Genomic DNA, 21,780 nt, shown 5'->3' on the forward strand with positions numbered 1-21,780 from the left:
AGATGGCCCGCCCACAGCCATATCGAGCAGGTATATTGTCTGATCATTTAATACTCGGGATGTCTGACTAATGTTAAACGAATCGAGCTTTACTAACGCAACGATAATTTCTTTTTTCACGCAGCCAGAATTATGAATCGTAATATGAAAATCATGATTAGGTATTGCATAATCTACATTTAAAAAAAATTATCCTTTATTTTTTTAATTTAATCGCTTAGTTAATAAATAATACATTTATAAAAATTAATAAAAATAAAATAGTTAAATTTATTTTTTTACTTTTGATGTAATATCTAGTTAATCACAATTTTACAATGAGTTTTATTTTGTTACAGACTTAACAAGTCGTCGAGTCCATCCCGTTGGTTAATGGGCTTACCACCCACATCGCCGCGCTTCAAGTTCATGTATACACATCCAACAAATGCCAGCAGTAGCTTAGCGGTGCCTCGCAGGCCGCCTCGACAACCATCTTCACCATCAACGCGATCTCGCTCGCTGGAACTGTTGGACCAACAGGATCAAGGACAAAAGTCGGTTTCTTCCGCAGTCGTTCAACGACCACCGCTTCCCAGACCAAGATCGCGCAGTCTTGATGGTTTATTAGACGAAGATACAAAAAATGGCGAAGAGAAAGATAAAGCGCAACGCGAAGAGAGTCCAGAATGCTCTTCGATGAACTCAGAAAACGATAAAGTCATCCCTACTTTAGAACAGAGTCCGAAACAGCCTGATATTGAAGCAATCGAATCTAAAAATGAACCTAAACCAGCCCCCAGAACAAAGCCAAAAGTGCCTGACGCTGTTGAACTGAAATCCGAAATGAAAAATGGACGAATGTCCTCAAGTAAGGATGAGAGTGATAAAGAGACCCCGTTGGCGCGTCCTCCAAAACCTAGCCGACGATCTTGCTCGGAGGGACAATCTTCTACATGCTCCAGCAAACAGTGCGCGGACCAAGAGCATTCGGTGGAAGAGCAGAGGTTGAAAGAAATAATGCAGGAAAGATTGACGACTCAAAGTGGCGACGAGAATGATGATTACAACGACGACAGATCGACGATGCTGAAAGCGTCGAGGAGCTGTGGTGCGGGATTGGATTCCGACGGGAGTGTTTCGTCAAACGAATACAGCGGACATAGAGCCCGTGCAAAAGGACCGGGCTCTCTATTATCGCTGCCGACAGGCGCAGAGCCCAAACGTAAACGGAACTTCATGGACAAATGTGTTAACAAGGTGCGGTCGTTCATGAAAAAGTAACGCAGTAAGACTTTTTGTTATTTAATTTTGCAAAACTGATCGAAGTGAAACGCGTAAACCGCAATAAATCCAATTAAGTCTAAAAGACTGTGAGAGGTAATCGATAATTACGAGATATTCTATGGATATTTGAATAATTTTATGTTTAAGTTTTCAGAAAGAGAGAAAAAAGAAATTGTTTTACTTTTAGTTGTTTCTAAAAATTTTTTAATGTTTAAAAATAAAACTAAAAACATCGTTAAAATGCTTGACATGAAGTTTAAGATGTCTCTATCGTTATTAAACACATAATATTGTAATATTCAAGGGAGCATTTAAAAGAAATTAGAAGAACATTAGATTAGGCATTTAGATGTCTTTTATATGATGTTTGAAAGTTTTTCTGATCGTTGTTTACAAAAATGTTCAGCATTGATGGTTCTTGAATTTTGTGTTATGTAATTTCACGATACGAAAGTATAATCGTGATTCACTTTATGTACAATAGCATGTACAAGCAACATGAAAGTATGTAGTGAAATGTGCCTAAAGATGCAACAAGTGTCTTCATAGAAGTTCCCGAGGATCGACTCGGCATGCGCGTCTTTACGCGAATCAGTCTGCTTTTCCAGGTGCCTTTTTGTATTGTATTTTCTTTCTCTGAATTGTATTGTATACGTTACATATGTATATTATATGTATATGTAGAAACGAATGAATCGAAAGAAGTTAAGGCGGCTAACAAGTAAGTCGTTATTTGTAATACTATTTTTTTAGGCAGTTTTTTTTTTTAGACCGCGTTCAAAAACGCATGTGGCTCATTTGGGGTCATAAATTATGGTTGTTTTTAATGCAGCTAACACTGAAAACACATTACACATAATTGTGTGGCGTGTTCGATAGTACGTGCACGATTCGGTGATATTTCTTTGTGAAAATTATCAATTAAACGCAATGCTTTTTGTGGCATTTAGAATCTCCAAGCTAAATATCTTAATGATTTATAACTTTGAATTGAGATTTAATTAAAATGGAATTCTTTTGAAAATAATTGGAATATTTTACGTGATTCCTATCTTTTTCCTATCAATTTTGATTAGGAATTATCCAAATTAATTTTATTGAAAATAAGTACGTTGGCTTTTAATAAGAAATATCGTTATGCAAATATGCTCACGATCGAACACTCGATACATAAACTCGACTATTTTTTAGATCACGCGTATTTTATTATTTAACACTGTTTTTATCGTACCAATTACAGACACTCTCATTAGGACATCAAAACGCCAACGCTATGATATTCATAGTTTGAATGACCCACCTGATTATCGGAAAATTGTATATTTTACCAAAGGTTCGTAAAGTTACGGATTTTATCGAAATGTTAAAAATGTTTTTCAGAAATAAATTTTATTTAACAAGACAGCATCATTTACCTTCAGCTCTTTTTTCAGTGTCTAAATACAATGCATTTAATTAAGTTGCATTCAAATTTTATTCGTAACAACTTTTTATTAAATATGTAATACAAAATATATTTTTTATTAAATAAATAGATACATTTGATTCAAGCACATCATTAGTCATATCGGTAGTGAAATAGGAAAGAAATGTATAAAATTGTTTGTGTAGAATACTGATATTAACACTTTAAGTCTTACATTTAGAGTCAAAAAAAAAAAAAAAAAAAAAAAAAAGAAGATAATAATTTGAAAGCACAATAGCGAGCGAAAATGGACCAACTCTAACGCTTGTAAAAAAAATTTCCTTTGATTTGTCATTTATCCTATTTTTACTTTACAATATTATATAATACTAATAAAACAGATTACTATTGTTTAAAGATCCAAAAAAGAAGCTTAAAGAACAGGTTAGATGTTTAGAAAATAAAAAACTTTACTTCTATATTTAAAATATTAGTTGAATTTTTTTTATCTATTAATGATATCTCCTCGGCCTCGTAATCTGCGCATCAAAATCATATCATTTTGCTTAAGAGTGACCCGTTTAGCGTGAAGTGCCAGCAATATTGCATCTTCAAAGAATTGTACAAGATACATCTCTGTTGCTTCTTGCAAGGCTTCAAGAGCACTTGATTGTATTCTAAAAGTTTTAATTTTAATATAAACTATCCCTGAATTTACAATACTATATAAATATAATTTATAAAGTAGTTTCATAAATATACAGAATATTATATTTACCTATTGATGCCTTCCCTAGGAAATATGTCCATTATAATTTCTCTCACAACGCGTGCAAATGACAGTTTAGGTATGAGAAAGTGTGTAGTTCTCCTCAGATGTCTAATTTCTTGTAACACATGGCTTTTCTTCTTGAGTTTGTTAACTACTACATTTGTCTGACACCAAAAGATATGTAATATGAATCTTATAATATGAATATACATCAAGCTATACAGCTTGATTAATCTTTACATATAAAATATACTACATTCAATATATGTAATTATTTCCTTTAGCAATATGTTACTCACTTTGTTTTTTTCAGATATATCTTTAGCTCTGCTGGTATATATACTGAAATAAATTTGGTAAATAAGTTTAAATAAATATATATTTATGTAATTATAATTATTGCAATAACATAGAGTAATAATCTAAGATTAAAAAAAAAAACTTGAATAGAATTATATTAAAGAAATATTAAAGAATTAATATAAAAAATATGAAGTGCACAAAGATTAATCAAGAAAAATAATTACAAATTAATATATAATTAATGTAAGAAATAGGAAATGCAAAGATTAAACAAGATATAACCTTGGTACTGGCTTTCGTCGGACCATCGTCGTTTCGTGAATTGCGTGTCCGCAATTACTCAATAATCTTAATCATAACGGATAGTAGCTCACGAATTGTCTTCGTTCGGGTAATGTTTCAGTCAGAAAATCGAAAAATTGTTGTGATATGCTACAAACGTCACTTTAGTCAATGTATACACACAAATTGGCGCGAAATTCTGCGCAAGACGTAGAATCTAACCTATGCTTATATATCGTCGAGCAGGTTGAGCAACGCACCAAAGTGGAGTAAGGTACTAAAGTCCGGAGTGACTGCATTAGAAACTCGTCGCGTCGACAGGTTGGCTAACGTGTGTTGCGACAGACAGTTGACGTGTTGACGTCCTTCTCTCGAGTGTGCTCGACTTGATTTTCATCTCGCGTTCGTTTTACCGCGGATCTCGTCAGTGTCGCGTGTAAAATGCGTTAGCTGTCGTCCCGGAAATCGTCCAGGAGTCAGCGTTTCGCTAAGGTGAGGCAACAGTTCTTTAGCACCGCGCTTGGCCGCGAAAATCTTTGCGCGATTTTGAGGTTAAGTCTCGCGAGATCGTCGGGCGCGAGTCCCTTTTCGTTTCCGAAGAAGACGCATCTCGTTGTCAGATTCGCGTTATTGTGAAATTCAAAGCGCTCGTTGACGTAATCTTCAAACTGTGCACTGGGTTATAGTAATCTAAAGTGATCTTCAAACGTCAAAACTTTTTGAGGCTTCTCTTAATTTTTTTTCCCTCTCTTTCGAATATCTTTAATATTTTTTTTTTTTTCTGTAATTTCTTGTATACTTTCACGTTTTTATTTAAAAACATTAATGACATTGAACTTCGAGATATAAAGAAAAAGAGCAAAGGTAAAAGAGTTGCCTGGATAGTGTTTTTAACTAAGAAATATTTACAAATTAAGAAGTGCTCAAGGGTACTTGCTAACACTCCTAATTGTACACTTACTTAAATTTTTTAACATACTATTTAAACTATTTTTTTGTGTCTTAAAACTATTTTATAGTATATTTTATTTTCTCCACAATTTATTATCTTTAACTAATAATTACCATTTATTTTCCAGTGCAGTGTAACAGTGAATACATACACCATGACAGACCCAAAGTCATCAGGACTGAGACCACCTTCGAAAATAGGCCGTCCTTGCTGCACCATGCCTCCAAGACCAGCGATTCCACCTTCTCCATTGAAGCCAGCGACCAGTGAGTCTTGAACAAAATTGCTATTTTTTTTTTATTGCATGCGTATTACATTCTTTTATTATCTGAGCGTCCATCGTCCTGGTTTTCTGTTTTTGTATTAAACAAACGAGTATATGACGCAGAGGTATAGAAATACCTCAATAAACTCCAAGTAGAAAAAACAAGATTTTGTTAGCGTCGTTAACAATGTTCCGTTCTCATGATGCTGATTTTTTTTTTCTGCCATTGAAGTATTAGCTCGGAGTACGTTTTGACGAGGGTATCGCGTTATTATTTCGATTCAGACGCGACACGCTGGTTCGCCCCGGTGTACGTACACACCGGGAACGTTGTTCACGCCCACGGGTCCAGTCGCGAACGGACGCGAACGGGAGCGTTCTGACTGCTCTGAGGAGTGCGAGTCCGCGAGTTCGCACGAGTCGTTTCTTGACCATTCGCGACCACACATCCCTCGCGAGAGATAGGAAGGAACTGGGGTAAATATTTTACACGACGTCACAGAAATTCCTGGTGAGTCGCGCGAACTAATTAAGCAGCGTTTACTTTTCCGTCCTGTAAAAAAAAGAAAGAAGAGAAAATTATTTTTATAATTTTTGTGCAAAGTTTCGTCGATAGAAAGTAAATCGTGGCGAGTCAAGCTAATCGTAAAATGTTAAAAGCAGTCCTCGAAGAACTGCTGAGTGATCAATTGAATGATTTAATTTAATGGTAATGATTCTTTCAAATTTAATTACTTTTCGTAGCTTTGTGTTAATTGTCATTTAATAAAGCTGCTGTGTTTTGTGCGTACTTATTACTGTTATAAATTACTGTACGTCGATCAGCTTGACTCGTCGCTTGATTAACCGAGAGCGATCCGCGTTTTTAACATTAAAATAAATGTCTTAACGAGAAAATTCTTTTTTTATTAATTCAAGTAGCTAAGAATGTAGAAAATTAGTTTCAAATATTCTCCTAATTAAAAAATAAAAGATAAAAAATCTAAATAAAAAAATATTAAAGTTAAAATTAAACTTTAAATCAAAATTTAAATATTTTTTTTTGTTTTCTTTTAAAGTACAGTTTTTTCTTTTTTTAATAATTTTATTTTCATTACTTTTTTTCTATGATTCTTCTCTCATGTTAACAGCTTCGTTTTGAATACGCAGGATATAATTACAGGTAGCAGATTTCATTATATCACTTTACCATTCTGTCGCGCAGATCTTATGTTAGCGTATGCCTCTCGTCTACGCATAATCGTGCGAGGTGCGTTTTCGCGATCGCCTCTGGTCGCATCCAGGGCACGTATCTTGCCTTATTGGTACAACGCCATTGAATTGCCTTCGCTGCACAATCGCACGGCGTCGGCTGACGCATTGCGATTATGCAAGCCGTTGGTGTTTATCTCATGCCCGCGATTTTATCCCGCGTTTCATCTTTCTTCCCCAAGTTCTTTTTCTCTTCCTTTTTTTTGGTCCGTCGCCCTTTTCCTTCCCTATTTGGTCCTCGCAAAAGATCAGTCTCGAGTTTCGCAACTCGTTCGGGAAGATTCAAGGCCTCCGTTCCTCGTTTTACGTTGTCGTGAAATCTTGCTGAAAGAATACAGCAGAATTATTAATATGTCTTTGCTAAAAAATTAAATAATAATTAATTAATTGATTCATTATTTTAATGGATCACGATTTAAAGATATAATTGATCGTAATTATTGAATCCCTTGTCGGTTACGCGATTTGCGGCGGCGTTATGGTCACTCTAATCCCCCCGCGTTCGATCCCAATGAAACGATTTTTCATTTCGATAAGAATCTCGACTGACTGCGATGTTAACGGAAAGGCAAAGGATTTTCTACGGCGCCTCGCTCTGACGTAATCATTGCCGGCATGGTATTTCACGGTAACTGTGACACCGTCCGCTAAATATGGAGAGCTAAATGGTTCATGAACGCGCGCGTGGTTTCGTTCGTTTTGGGCCGGTTTTGAGGCCGTCCATTCGAAATTCCGCGATCTGACGAAAGTCCGCTGTTAGTCTTCGGCAAATAAATGATAATCGTGGGCACGCAACGCGACCGAGCGCGACTCGTTTCACCTAGATCCGCCGTTCTTCGAGCGTGCGGTAAATTATCTATGCATTCCTCGCGTACGCGTTAACGCGTAGCTTTACATATTTCTTATCTCACTTTTTTCGATCTCCTTCCATCGGCGACTTTGCCAACCGGGCAGATAAAAATGTCGCGCTTGTAATTATTATCAACGCGCCGCTTGAAGCCGCTTAATCACATTCGCTACGTCGTACTGTCGTTGTAATCATTGCCGGCAGATAAATTGTAATTTACATACATGTAACGGCTATAACGAGACTACCTCTCCACAGCTATTAGACTTGTTTACTCGCGACGATATCCACGCGCGAGGGATCAAAGTATCCGGGTGTTCAATGACCAACCTCTAGTACCCTTCTTATAGCCGTGTCGTATCGAATTATCAGGGTACTTGACTTCCCATTAACCTCGTGGAACGTGGGATAATCGATGGGTTAAGGTAATTCCGTGTTAAAGAAACCCGACGGGTTCGTTGGAATTCGATCGGGTCGTCGGATGAACCTTCGTTTCCTTGCTGTTGGGTCGACGGGAACTCTCGTTGTTGTAAGGCATAGTTAATTGGCGCTAATGCATGCTCTATGAACGCGTTGGAAAATAATGCGAGGCGCAAGAAATTAATGTAAGAGCAATTAGTCATGTGAAATGCATGACTTCGCTCGCAGACTCCCGCCAACTCTAAAATCTCGGCGCCGCGATTGCAGTGTCAGATCACGTCGGTGTGCGTAATCACGGCCGGTACGCTTGAATTAAAAAGTACAGGGTGCTCCGTCATCGGGAATCATCATGCGATCGTACATCGTACATAATACGGCTCGTATAATCATTGTACCGTCATCGCGCAAGGTTTTGCGTGGATTATTATGCAACGAAAATCGTGTCTCGGTGCCTCAGAGCGGAATATTAACATTAAAAACACATTGTTTTAACAAATTTGCAACGAAATTTCCTCTCAAAGTTTTATCGGAACGTAAGATTAAATTTAAAACGACGTAAATTTTATCATCAAAAAAGTTAATAGTATTTGGATATATAAATGATTAAAATTGAATGAAATTAAGTTAGACGTTAAATTGAATTGAAATGAGGATTAAAGAGCGTCATCGTTTAATTTTGACACGTCGAGACCGGCTTACTGTCGATCGTAAACACTCGTTCGCGCGTAACGGTGCGTCATTGAAAGCTCCACAACGTATGCATAAAAAAAAAAAAAAAATAGACGCATTAAATGCAGATTGCGGTGATAAAATTGTCGGGTTACACACCGCCTCTCTCGGCTCCGCGCGACGGAGATACCTCAGCGGTTACGGCCGCGTAATCGCGATTTCATCTCGTCGAACAGAGGCACCGACCCACGCTACCGACCTACTACGACAAGGCATAGCACCCACGCGGTTTTTCCATTAGCAATTAATTAAATTGCGAATCGCCGCCGATACCCGGACATACCGGCGACTCCTTTTGCGGAGTTTTTTTCGCGCGCGTTTACGCAGCGGGAACATCGGCGACGTGAACATTGTAACACCACCGTGAGATCCTTCCGCATAAGGAAACCGGAGGCAGTTCGCGGAAGCGAGGCGTTTTATAATAGAGAAGGGATCCGTGTGAGTTTCATGAAAAATCATATACGCTTAAAGTACGAATTTATTTGCTAACGCAACGATTGGCGTGCGGAGACAGAGTGGATTCAGGTTCGCCGAAACCGGCGAGGTTTCTTATCGCCGGTTTATTTAAAATAATGAGACAACCGCGTACTGTTCAGAAAAAAAATCTTTCGCATGGCTGCATGCCGCGCCAGAAATCGTCCAGATCTTATCTGGCGGCATCTGAACACACCCTGACTCCGTCACTAATGATTCGTTTACATAACTCGCTGTCTTGAGTCGAACGCAATCAACTTCCGATCCCGATTATTGCAATTGCAGGACCAAGCCCTGATCCGATTCGCGCCGAATCGCACCTCTCGTCGTTCCCTCTTTAACGTCGCTTCGTAATAATTAGTAATTAACTTAGCGCATTGTGCAATCAAATTTGCAGCCTCGCGCCGATGTCATCATCGATGTTGTCTAAAATTATCAGCGTGCAAATTGACCTGTAAAAAAAAAAGAAAAGTTATATAAAATTAAGATATATAAATTTTTCTTTATAAAATTATTACATTGAATTATATTTCTCTTTTCGAAATGTACTCGTATTATAGAAGTAACTTAGAAATCTGTACACACCCGTACACTGTTTAATTTATAATTTGTTTGCAATATTCAATTATATTAATATTATCTCGCTATTGTGATTATAATTGAATCGTAGCTATTGGCGCGAATTGTTATTATTAGCGCGATAACTGCCTATCAAAACTGATTGGACGAAATTTGAATAATGCACTCTCGGAGGGAAACATTTTTTTTTTTTTCTACACCAAAGAACGCTCCGTTTTTTCCCTCTTTCCGTTTTGTGCTATGATTTGCATTATTTTGCATGACAACGGCAGATCAGATGGAGCCTCTCTGGGAGTCGCACGGCCGTCAAATAAACGAGGCCGCTTTGCGAAGAGGGTCAGGTAAGCCGCATACAATCAAGTTTCTTTCTTGAAGTTTCTTTAAAGATTACAATTCTCGAAAATGTTTTCGCGCAAGAAATGGCGAATAATTTTTCGCATCCGACAATTAATGCAGTTATTTCATATAATTAATAGTATTTAAAAGTAGATTAGGATTTAGAAACTAGATTTTAGACTTTTTTTTTTAATAAAACATATCTTGAACCTTGAATTTAGATATATGTATATTCCAGAAATTGACTTTATAATGAAAAATTATATTTTGAATTGTTTTCGCGATACTGAAGAGTATGTGTGAATTTTCGTGAACGTAGCCGTAGGTTTGTAAAATATTATCAGGCTTGTAATAGTTTACGTTGTATTCATATTAACAGCGCTTCGCTTTGCGTTTAGAATATTTGTATGTAGTATGTATTTTTTTTGTATATGCATGCATAATACTATTTGCACATAGTAATATAACCAATATATGTACCATTAAGGATATATTCGAATGCCCCATGACTTTTGAAATTAATTTGTAATTGTAAAAGTCAAGACTAGTATTCCCTTCAAGTTCGACTCGATTTCAAAGAAGACTTTCCTCAATTCCGCGTAGATACCAGCGTCGTCCTTACCGAGGACACAGACAGCTTCAAAATTGGAGACAGAGTATGGGTCGGAGGCACGAAGCCAGGAACAATCGCTTATATCGGCGAGACCAAATTCGCTCCTGGAGACTGGGCAGGAGTCGTCCTGGACGACCCCATCGGTAAGGATCATCGTAACGATCCAAACCTAGTCGTAAGATTAAAGACGAAGTTTCTATTTCAAGAATGCGTACCCTTTATCGTAAACTTAAAACGTTCATACTTTCAAAGAAATTTTGTCCCAATTAAACGTTAATATCTGGATCACACTTGTGATGTCTCATGAAAAATATCGCGAATAAAAGAAAGTTCGATCGACAAAGACGAGAGAGATATATAAATCGACGGAACTCGGAAGAAGAACGAAGGTAAACCTTCCAAAACTTTGAACTCCAGGGAAGAACGATGGTTCGGTGGCTGGTAGTCGATACTTTCAGTGCGAACCGAAGAGGGGTATCTTCTCGAGGCTTACTAGACTCACCAGAGTGCCGTTGAGCGACTATCCGATGACTCTCATGACGACACCGTTGACACCACCTGAGACGGCCAGAAGCGGCTTCCTGAGCAAGTCCATGTCGTCGTCACTGAGTAAGGATCGCTACAAGAGATATTCGCCACGTCCATAGACACCTCTTAACGTTGCACATTCTCCGCACGCCAAACGCCGTCTGCAGATATCATTTAATCTCCTCACCTTAACCCTTTCACCTCTTTCACCTGAAAAAAAAAGAATTCTTAATCCAAAGTGGCCTATTATACAAAGTAATATAATTTTGATATATTATTGAAATATTAAAGTATCATTTGATGAAATTATAATTAAAATTGAAATAAGAAAGGTGAAGGAGTTAACCGTAGTATTAGTAGTATGCTCGAGGTCTGAAAAGTACACATTATTTTTAGCTTCCTTGCATTATTTTAATTACAGTAATGCGATAGTGCTTGCAGAACTTTATTTGCTATAGACAGTGAACTAAATATAAAAAAATTAATTTAGTTCTCCAATTAGCACCCGTAGCGCACAATAATATTAGTTTTCACCTGCATGCTGTGTGATGTAATTTAAGATTTTTAATTTAATTTTTGTAATGATAATTTAATTTCGCTAAGAACGCATTCATTAAGTAGACGTGCCATGTAGAAGGAAAACGTTATTTGCCGACTTTCGTATTTATGGGCACGTCAAAGTAATTAAATAATTTTAGAAAAAAAGCTATCTAATTTTGAGAATAATGAGTCTCCATTGATTAAGAAAATACACGAAATAAATGAACTGACACATTCGTAGGTAATTAGTCACTCTCGTAATTTTAGAATAGAACAATAGATAAGATAGATAATTGATTTTTCTTTGTGTACAATAAAAATGACCCCTTTAATTTGTATCTGTAGAAAATTATAAGAGAGGAAATGGCTTGTATTTGTAGAAATGTTAGACACAGATTTAATTAACTTTAAGCAATAATTTAAAAATATGCGAGAAGATAATTGAATTCGAAGTTGTACCCACCTCTCATTCGTGGTTCTTTCATCGTTGTAAGTGTATTATAATAATGATCGCGCAACGCTGAAAACTGTGAACAGATACATCGACGACAAGCCTGTCGTCCACGACGCCGAGCAAGGGCGAGCTGAAGATAGGCGATCGGGTGATAGTGTCTTCGAGCCAAGGCAGCAAAATCGGATTGCTCAAATATAAAGGTCCCACGGATTTCGCCGCGGGTGAATGGTGCGGTGTGGAGTTGGACGAACCGATCGGCAAGAATGACGGATCCGTTAACGACAAAAGGTGTGCATTCCCCACGTTGAACTTCGATGTCACCCCGACCTAAAAAAAAAGAAAAAAAAAAGAAATAAGCGAGTCTCAAGTTTGTCCCGGCCATTTAAAGTCGTTTAGAAATCCTGAAGCTTTTTGGCCGATACTAGAAAAGAAAGACTGCTACCATTGTTCGCCAGTAGCAGATATTTAACGTTAGGCTTTTAAAATACTGTGGAGATGAGATCTTAATTATTATTTCTCTCTGCGAGAGAAGGAGAGATTTCTATTTTTAATGACCCTAACAATTTCGCGATATTTATCTTCCTTCTTTTTTTTTTTTTTATAATTCGCCGGTTTCCGCGGTGAACTTTGATGAGATAAAGTACGCTAGAGACACGAGGCATTATTGCATGCTCCCTTACGCTTTGCGTTCCTTGAGGTCCTGCGAAACTAACCCACCCCTTGATCCAGATACTTCGAATGCACCCCGAAGCACGGACTGTTCGCGCCCGTGCACAAGGTCAGCAAATCGCCGTCCAGCAAGAGGCCATCCCTTTGCGTGGTGCACAAGCCGACCGGGGCCGCTCTGAATGTCACCAGCTTGAAGAGGAGCAGTTCGCGCGAGTCCCTCGCCTCCAGCATCGCGTCCAGCGTCGTTAGCGTGAGCGCGAAAGCGAGCACGGCGAGCGGCACCACAGCGAGGGTAAGATTTATCATGCCGGAATGAAGGGACGGAGAGGATTCCGCAGCCCGCCGCCAACGTTGTTGACCTCTCTCACTAGTCTAGAATTGTATTGTTCGTTTTTTCTGGTGCTGAACAATTGACCCTTGGGTGCCTTCCCTTTTGAGGCAGCCGCGAGAAGCTCGGCCTCGATGACCGTAACTCGGGAAGGGAATCGCTCAAGGGTTAATTCTGCTATAAATTTTAATCGTTGCCTGCCGCTTTTTAGGCGGTCTAATTTTTTTTTTTTTCTTCTTTCTTTCACTTTGACTTTTGAAATTGATATCATAGTGTGCGTGATTTTGTGACTGATGCATTGATTGTTATTTAATTTGAAAGATTGCACGTTTTCTTCATTTTTTTTTTTTTTTCCGGTTTTCTTTTGTGTTTCCGTTACCTTCCCATATTCCATCAGAGGCCTGGCATGCACAAGTCGTCGCCTGTACAACGTTCATTGCAGGTGAGATTCGTAACTCTGATATTACACCTGATTAATTGTATATTTATTTGCGACTATCCCGAGCCCCAATTAGTTTATATATCCTGTAGATTAACAAGACTATTGTACGCGCGAATGTACGTTAATTAGATTAATTAGCGAGGCTCGAGCAGCCGATTGCTGACTGCGATTTTATTTATTAATTATTTGACATTAGTTTCTTTCCTTTTTTTTTTTTTCTCGTTATCGAAGCTTGCGTAGCGATCTTTGTACATAATAATATTAATAAAATCCTACGTTTCCTTCTCCTCGTAATATCATTCGGCTCGTTGGTAAGTATTCTCTTTTACGCGCGTATTCTTTTTTTTTGTCCGCGTAACGATGAGCGAATCGTCATTATTGCGTTTGTCCAGCGTTCCGATACGCGATGCCGATTTTAGCCGCGGGCATTGATTTATCTGCAACAATTTTCTGCGTCATAATTATACCCGTAGATCTACGTCTGCGTTGGCAGAGAAACGACAGCCGGCATCGTCGAGCCGATTAATTAAATCCCATTGCCGCTCTCGCTCACCGGCGCGATCTGAAGCATCGATTTGTATTGCTAATTACACTCGACTCGGAACGTTTTACGTCCGTGGATTGTAGATTGAAAAAAGAAGCCACGTCACGTAAATTCTACGATCTGCAATATCTCGGCAAAGGCTGTTGCATAACGATCGACCGGGGAATTTTCAATCGGTGACGTTTCATCTCGTTCGTATTTGCAGTTGAATTTATATTTAATTCCATCGAAGAGCCAATGAGCGTGCTGTAACTGCTAATTTATCTCGTACGCGGCGAGAGAGTCAATTGTTAATATTACAATTATTTATCCTCATTCGATCTTGCAGCTTTTATAAATTTTACAACGAGTCAATCAACGCTGGACATCGCGAGCTCGTAATAATTTCTATGTCGCAAACGGTGTCTATTTTTATTTTAACTCCACGGCTTTTGAAAGCTAATGTATTTACGAATAATTGAGAAATAAAATATGTTAGTCGTGCACTCGTTTGCGATAATTACTGCGAGTACAGAATGTACGTAGAATTTTTTTTTTTATGGATATTAAATACGAAAGCTTACGTGGACTGATTATCGCATCTCGCGTTGGTTTCGTGTAGATCCTTCCTCCCGAAATCCTTCCTTCGAAATTTCCCGCGATGTTACGCACGGTGAATCTAGAACTCGGCTCGTAATTTTAGGAGATATTGAAAGAGAAGCAGCAGGAGATCGAGGTTCTGCGGAAGGAGCGGGATCTGGAACGCGAAAGATTAATCAAGGCGGCGAGTCAAGCGGACCAAGCCGAACAATCGGTGCTTTCGATTAAACAAGAATATGAAAAGGTGGGCATTTACAAAATCGTCAAATTGCGGCTGAAACTTCCAGTTAAATATTTGAACGTTTAAGTACAACATTGCGCTTCGCTTTTCCAGAGCAGAAAAGCTTTCGCTCTTTATCTCCGGTCGCAAGATCATATTACTAGATGAATTAAAATATTACTTAATGATTTTAATGAGCAGAACCAGCGTCGATTCTTCAATCTTTAAAGTTTCGTCACTGTTTCAAAATCCTGTCTTCATTTCCTGTTTCCCTCTTTTTCTTCTTCTCTCTCAGCACTTTTATTGACGATATTCATTGTCCCGAACAGATGCAGCAAACGATCAGCGAAGCCGAGCACACGGTCACCAAGCTCCTGGACGAGAAGGGCGTTTTAACACTGCAGTTGGAAGAGGAGAAACGAAAATGCGAAGACCTTCTGTTCCGTTTCGAAGAGGAGTCTGTGAACAAAGACGACATACAGGTATCTACGTTATTATATTAATTTTATAGCGAAAATAACATTAAAATTCTTCCCGTGTTATTCTTATTTATTTAAATATGTATTCCCGTTTCATAATTATCATAATATCATTTATAGTATTAGAAGACACCTCCGAACAGTGTCTGTCGCTACTCGAAACAATTTTTCTACTTGCTTTCGTCATAAAATGCGGTACGCACGCGGGACTTCGGTGGCGGGTGATATACTATGACACGTGCTTAGCTACATCAACGATAAAAACTGAAGAACTACAGCCTTTAACAATTTCTGATCAGCAGAATATCATGCGCAAAAGTGTTTCGCTAAACGCAAATAAAAAGAGAGATTTTTAAAATCGGCGTATTATTTCAACGATTATTATGTATCATCGACGTAACAACTGCGAGATTAAAAGTCTTAACTCGGGAAGTGTCCCATAAAAACGTAAACGAATTTCTCAGAAAAATAAAAAAGAGATGTGTTTGATAATTTGTTTAAAAAAGGAGATGAATGCATTCAGTGCTTCTGTTAATCCGGCGAACTTATAATTTATTTTCAGAAAGAGAGATCTGCGCAAAGTGTGAGTACTCGATTCGGGCCTATGGAAGGATTGATGCAGTATTCGACCGCTTATCTAATCATCACTCTAGCCATGTCGTTTTGCTATTTCGGCGCAGTTCTATTAAATATTTGATTGACGTAAAACACGCAAATGAATGAAACTAAAAAAAAAATTAAAAGTGTTAAGCAACGCTATCGTTTACTAACTTTGCGCTGATCATACTAACAAAATTAAATTCTGCACTGTAACGACATTTGCACTTATTCGCTTATTAATTTTTAATTTGTATAAAAACCAGGATAAACAGTGGTCAATCTAGTCACGCTTTACAATTACACGCTTTATAATGCACAAAAATATTCACAGTACTTAAATATATAATAATACTAGCTATTGTAGGTTGAGTAAAATCGTTCATTCGTTATTATTGTTTGATTACTTATTTATTTTTTTATTTGGTTGTTCTATGCTGTTTATTGATACTATCAAATCTTTAAAAAATATTTGTTTAATTATATTAATGTTTGTAATTAGTATTAAATATCTTTTCGAATTGTTTGTCGTACATATTCATACGTACAAGCATTGAAATTGAATAATATGTTTTCCAATTGAGCAAAAACGTGTAAAATTATTAATTTCCTTTTTTTTTCATTTTTTATGTTGTAAAATATTGATGTACATTTGATTTCATATATCATTTCAACTATCACATCATTGTGCTTTTTTATATCTGTTGTGCTTTTCAATTTTTGGCATATACGCTTTCGGGTGTCAACAGGCTTTAATTGTTTCCGTAATTGTTGGACGTTTAATACTTAAAGGCGTAACGAACTGTGTCGCATACGTTTCGTAAGTGAAAAGAAAAAAAAAAAGTTGTGTGTTAATACCCGAAATGCAAATGCGTTATGCGAATCTCACGCTTCACCAGAAACTAACTAATTTTCCTTATTATACTAGGTCATAAATATTGTAAATGAAACCAAGATCAAGGAACTCGAGGATAAGATTGTGGAGGAGCAACGGGAGCGAGCAGCGCAATCCGAACGCGACAGCGTCAAGCTCTTTGAAGCCGCCGAGGAAATAGCGTTTCTACGTAACGAGATTAACAAAGTTCAAGGTATTAGCGATATTCAATTTCTGCGCGATTAAACCTTAAGTTTTTACAGCCGTATAATTTTTCGCTTGTTCTGACTTTTCGATTGGCTTTTAGATCTGGAGAACCGTAATCAGAGCTTGGAGGAGATCAAGAGTAGCCTGGAAAAGGAGGTGCAGGAGAAATCGAGTCTGGTGGACGAAAGTGTGGATCGTATTCGAGAATTGGAGCTCGTTCTGAGCAAGACGCAGCAGGAAAGCACGGCACACAGGGACACCGAGAGTCGTCTAGAAACGGAACTTCGTACTACTAAACAAAACCTACAGGATAAGGAAACGCTGGTGGAAAATATGAGACAGGAATTCGAGAAGAACACCGGCGCGTTGAACGAGGAGCTACGAAAATCGAAGGAGACGATTGAAACGATGAAGAGAGAGAGCTCGAACGAAAAGGATTCGCAGCTGCTGGAATATCGACGAACGATCGAGGAAAAAGATCGGTTAATTAAAGAAAAGACCGAGGAGCTGGAAAACAAGTCCAAGAAGCTGTTGGAGCATCAAAATGCAGCTTTGGAGAGCTTAAAAAACGATACTGTTAGCCGTATTCGTGAGATTTCGGAGTCCTTCGAGCTACAATTACGAGCGAAGGACACGAAACTTGAGGAGTTCTCGCAGCAGCTCGGACAAAAAGTATCGGAAACCGAAAGGTTGTTGACGGAATTAGCTGCTGAACGCGAGCTATGCAAAAAGAAGGACGAAGAGCTCATTAGCGCTTTACGAAAATTAGAAGGTTTGTCTTATAAAAATCAAACATTTAATTCTTTAAATTAAATCTAGCATCGATTATGTATATATAGAGAGATAATTAAGTTTTATTGATTGTCACGTGTATTTTACAGAATTAAATACGAGGCTCAAATTGGCTGAAGACAACAACAGCGTGTTATCGAAACAAATTCAAGATTATAAATCTAAGGATGACGACAACATTAAAATTATTCATGAGAAGCAAAAGTTGGTAAGTATTTTTTTCTTTTTTTATTTCTCACAAATATTAAATGTTAAATAATTTAATCTTTAAATTACGTGATCAATTCAGGAACAAAGTTTAGCTAGTTTAATTACTTCGGAGAAAGAATCCACTGCGCGATTAAACCAATTGAGCGAGGAACTCAAAGTTAAAAATAAAGAGCTTGCGGAATTGCGAAATGCTACCGTAGCTCAGATAGAAGAAATAACTAAACGTTTTGAAGCACAAATTAATGATAAAGTCAAATGTATCGATGAGATAAACGCAGACGTCGCACAAAAAGCCTTATTACTCATTAAACTAGAAAAAGATATCGCCGATTTAAAAGTGATTATAGCAAACAAAGATGAAGAAATTAAACATCTTCTCGAGAAAACTTCAGGTAAAGTTTAACAGAAAATTGAATGTTACCTAGTTTCCATTTTAAGTTTATTAAAATTATTTAGATGTGTATTAATACTATATAAAACTGTTTACTTTAAATTTTTCTAGAATTACAAGATGCCCTCACGTTATCCGAGCAAACACGAACAAATTTGGAAAGCGAACTTCGTGTATTCGAGTCAAGTGTACAAAAATTAAATCAACAAGTTACAAGGACGGAGGAAAAAGTATCACAACTCACGTCGCAGAAAGAGAAATTGGTTAGTATAGAATAATTTAGTTATTAATTCATTAAATAAATGATTCAAACTTAATTGTAGGAATCCGATATAGCGAGTGCAATTAGCACCTCTGCCGATTCGTCAGAACAGCTGTCCAGGTACAACGAGGATTTACGAAGAAAAGAGAAGGAATTAGACGAGGCTAACGAAAAAATTTTTCAAACGGAAACTACATTGAAGCAACTCGAAGGAAAGCTGTCCAATGCCGAAACGGATTTAAATAAAAACGTAATATTACTTGAACAACTGCGCTCGGAAAAATTAAATTTTGAATCGCAGATAGATAAGATTAAAAAATCGAATGCCGATTATGCCGAGAAGATACGCGAATACGAAAGAGAAAAGAGCGAACTTGCGGCGAAGGTAGAAGAAGGTGAAGGCGCTAAAAAATATTTGAAGGAGAAATCCGATGAGATCGTTAATCTTACGGAACAGTTGAAGGAAAGGCACGAAGAAATCGTCAATCTTCGTAAAGAAAACGAAACTTTGCAGGGTTCTCACCAAGAAGAAACGTCCTCGTTACAGAAGAAAATTACGGATTTGTCGGCCGAGCTATCGACTTCCCACGATGAAATAACGAATTTGCAAAAGTGCAAGACCAAGCTGGAGGCCGATCAAAGCGCGAATCGTTGGTCGATCGAAGAATTGACAGAGAAATTAAAATCCGAGTCGGATAAAGTGTCGAAATTGGAGAACTCAATTCAGGAGAAAGATTCGAAGCTTCAGAGTGCGGAAAATAAATTATCGGAATCACAGAAAATATACGATAACTTAGTTAACGATAAAGAGACTGCCGATAAGAATTTAGCAACGTCGTTAAAGACTATGACTAGCACGGTGGAAGATTTAAGAGGCAAGCTGGAAGATGCCGCAAAAACGATTATAGATAAGACGAACGAAGTATTGATGGTAAAAGCGGAGATAGAAAAATCACAGACTCAAATAGCCGAATTAAATGCTACAGTTTGCTCCATAAAAGAGGAGCACAATCGTAGTAACGAGACGTTGAAAAATATGCAAGACACGATTTCTCAAAAGCAAAGCGAAATAAATGAATTGTCCGAGATGAAGACTGTTCTGGAGAACTCTGTGAAATCACTGGAGGCTCAATTAGGTAATTCACACGATGAGCTGAACAAAAAAGAAAAGCTACGAGCAGAAGCAGAAGTTAAAATAAAAGAATCGGAAACTGCCAAAGAAGAAGAAGTGCTGAAATTGCGGAATTTCTTAGAGAGTGAAATTGCGGCCAAGGAGAGAAAGATTGACGACATAAATAAGCAAAATGAAGAGTTGCAGGACAAACTGCGATTGTTACAAAATACTGTAGATAAGTCCAAAGTTAATTTAGATGATAAAGAAGCAATTATTGATAAATTAAAGACACAAGTAAAGGTTCTGGAGGATGCGCAAGTGGAGAGAGTTAAGGCAGAGCAGCAGTCGCGCAACGAGGAGATTAAGCTGAAACAGAATGAGCTGAGTGGCGCGAATAAGCGAATTAACGAGCTGCAACACACTGTGAACGTACTCGAGAAGCAACTGAAGGAACAAGAAACGAAGTCGGCTGATCTCGCGAGAACCATGGAAAACAATGAGAAAGAAGTGAGCAAAAATCTGCAAAATCTTCAGGAGAAGTTAAACGTTGCCAAGGTAGAAGAGACGCGACTTCTGGACGAGCTGAGTCGATTGGAGAAGGAAAACAAGCAGATCACCGCGAAATGGATAGAGGCGACGAACCAGTTGAAATTATCGCACGAAAATCTGAAGAATACCTACGACGGGACGGGCGACATGAAGCAGCACATCGTAACGAAGGATACCGACGTCGCGAAATTGCAGGAGGAGAACGATTCCGTGAAGAGCCAGATCGACTTTCTCAACTCCGTGATCGTCGACATGCAACGTAAGAACGAAAAGCTGTTGTGTAAAATCGAGGTGCTCGAGATGGGGGTGCCCGCGAACGAAGCCGACGACTACACTCGAAGCACGCTGGACAAGCGGATGGCGGCACCTCGTATGTTCTGTGATATTTGCGATCAGTTTGATCTGCACGAGACGGAAGACTGCCCCCGACAAGCCACGGATTTCACGGAAGCCACCGAGAGAACGGCGAAGACTCCAAAGAAGCAGCCCGTCGAGAGGGAATACTGCGAAAACTGCGAAATGTTCGGGCACGACACGCGCGACTGCGACGACGCCGAAACATTTTAATGTTACGTCCACAGCGTTATTCCGTTTGCTTGCCAAGTGTCCCGTAGCTGTAAAGATCTGTTAAATTTTACAGAGTATATTTTTGTATGCCAGATTTCTCGATTGAATCTTAAATTCAGATGTAAAGTCTTCCCGCATAAAATCGGTCACGCTCAAGACGTTTCGTATAACTTTATGTTCCCTTCAAATGGCAATTTAATCAAAATCATTCTCTCTTTTTTTTTTTTTTCTGCTAATTTAATTCTAATAACATTTTATTATATTTATATTAAATAATAAAACAGGTTTTTATAATTGACTTTAGATATAACGAGATATAAAAGATATTAAAAATTAAATAATTACTCTTAACTTTATTTGATATACTTGAGGGGAACATATGTACATACTCGCAGCTTTGATATCTTTTTTAATCACACTTGCGGCGAAATAATTTTACAAATGTCTTTGTATATAAGTGTTCGAACTATATTCTTTATTTAATATTTATTTTACGCGTTTTGCGCGCCTTGAGAAGATAGTTCCTGTAGTGCATGCTGGTGAAAGCGGAATATTGGACGTGAAGTTTCTTTCGACCGTTAATTCGCACCTCTCTTTGAATACATTATATATTCTCGCAATACTCTTCTAAACATCTAAACGATTCTTTACAGTTCTCGTTTATAATATCAAAAACCAAAAAAAAAAAGAAATAAAAAAGAAAAAAAAAAGAAAAACCAAAAAACAAGAGAGATTGAAAATCTGTAATAATTCTCGAGCGCACATTTGAAGCTGATTTACGATAATATCGTGGCCTGGCTGTTATCTTGCCTTCCGTTATGAATTTTAGGATTGAAATATATTTTCTAAGTCGGTTATATTGTTGTGACGTAATGCAAGTTGGAGATAATGCTTTGTAGATAATAATAAAACAAAACGTTTGTCCCAAGGAATCCTGAAT

General features: G+C 37.8%; 3 protein-coding genes and 1 long non-coding RNA gene across 10 annotated transcripts; 2 read left to right on the forward strand and 2 right to left on the reverse strand.

Moving 5' to 3' along the window:
- The first annotated feature begins 2 nt into the window (after positions 1-2).
- LOC139111399 (uncharacterized) lies at positions 3-1,263 on the forward strand. The gene is made up of 3 exons (XM_070671654.1): positions 3-30; positions 125-161; positions 339-1,263. Exons 1-3 carry the CDS (start codon positions 3-5, stop codon positions 1,261-1,263), a joined length of 990 nt encoding a protein of 329 aa, XP_070527755.1.
- Clip-190 (Cytoplasmic linker protein 190) lies at positions 62-21,772 on the forward strand. 6 transcript variants are annotated; one of them, XM_070671337.1, is made up of 18 exons: positions 62-161; positions 339-2,599; positions 5,108-5,246; positions 9,818-9,886; positions 10,485-10,637; positions 10,912-11,103; positions 12,100-12,304; positions 12,746-12,977; positions 13,411-13,455; positions 14,682-14,822; positions 15,128-15,280; positions 15,840-15,860; positions 16,803-16,962; positions 17,056-17,727; positions 17,837-17,955; positions 18,037-18,349; positions 18,460-18,611; positions 18,672-21,772. In XM_070671337.1, the coding sequence occupies exons 2-18, from the start codon at positions 2,558-2,560 to the stop codon at positions 20,838-20,840; spliced, it is 4,977 nt and encodes a 1,658-aa protein (XP_070527438.1). In that variant the 5' UTR covers positions 62-161; positions 339-2,557; the 3' UTR covers positions 20,841-21,772. The 6 variants fall into 6 exon arrangements, with proteins under 6 accessions (XP_070527438.1, XP_070527440.1, XP_070527441.1 ...); XM_070671339.1 differs by lacking the exon at positions 15,840-15,860; XM_070671340.1 differs by lacking the exon at positions 13,411-13,455.
- LOC139111217 (uncharacterized) lies at positions 2,933-4,178 on the reverse strand. Its single transcript, XM_070671359.1, has 4 exons — positions 4,029-4,178; positions 3,743-3,785; positions 3,450-3,607; positions 2,933-3,348 (listed from the first exon to the last, which is right to left on the reverse strand). The coding sequence occupies exons 1-4, from the start codon at positions 4,052-4,054 to the stop codon at positions 3,177-3,179; spliced, it is 399 nt and encodes a 132-aa protein (XP_070527460.1). The 5' UTR covers positions 4,055-4,178; the 3' UTR covers positions 2,933-3,176.
- On the reverse strand, positions 12,215-15,128 carry LOC139111224 (uncharacterized). Of its 2 annotated transcripts, XR_011547167.1 has the most exons (4): positions 14,980-15,128; positions 14,563-14,735; positions 12,697-13,057; positions 12,234-12,343 (listed from the first exon to the last, which is right to left on the reverse strand). It is a non-coding gene; the product is annotated as an uncharacterized lncRNA (long non-coding RNA). The 2 variants fall into 2 exon arrangements; XR_011547168.1 differs by lacking the exon at positions 12,697-13,057 and having other exon boundaries at positions 12,215-12,343.
- Positions 21,773-21,780: the final 8 nt, after the last annotated feature.

Source organism: Cardiocondyla obscurior, linkage group LG23 (assembly GCF_019399895.1).
Source record: "Cardiocondyla obscurior isolate alpha-2009 linkage group LG23, Cobs3.1, whole genome shotgun sequence".
Taxonomy (NCBI): domain Eukaryota; kingdom Metazoa; phylum Arthropoda; class Insecta; order Hymenoptera; family Formicidae; genus Cardiocondyla; species Cardiocondyla obscurior.

Bases quoted from the DNA above. Each gene is read 5' to 3' on its own strand.
- Clip-190 (XM_070671337.1), top strand. From the start codon at position 2,558: ATGACCCACCTGATTATCGGAAAATTGTATATTTTACCAAAG. The intron at 9,887-10,484 runs GTAAGCCGCATA...AATTCCGCGTAG, and splicing joins CGCTTTGCGAAGAGGGTCAG to ATACCAGCGTCGTCCTTACC. The intron at 17,956-18,036 runs GTAAGTATTTTT...TGATCAATTCAG, and splicing joins TTCATGAGAAGCAAAAGTTG to GAACAAAGTTTAGCTAGTTT.
- LOC139111217 (XM_070671359.1), bottom strand. From the start codon at position 4,054: ATGGTCCGACGAAAGCCAGTACCAAG. The intron at 3,786-4,028 runs GTTATATCTTGT...AATTTATTTCAG, and splicing joins CGACGAAAGCCAGTACCAAG to TATATATACCAGCAGAGCTA. The intron at 3,608-3,742 runs GTGAGTAACATA...TTTTGGTGTCAG, and splicing joins ATATATCTGAAAAAAACAAA to ACAAATGTAGTAGTTAACAA.
- LOC139111399 (XM_070671654.1), top strand. From the start codon at position 3: ATGGCCCGCCCACAGCCATATCGAGCAG. The intron at 31-124 runs GTATATTGTCTG...TTTTTCACGCAG, and splicing joins CCCACAGCCATATCGAGCAG to CCAGAATTATGAATCGTAAT. The intron at 162-338 runs GTATTGCATAAT...ATTTTGTTACAG, and splicing joins AATATGAAAATCATGATTAG to ACTTAACAAGTCGTCGAGTC.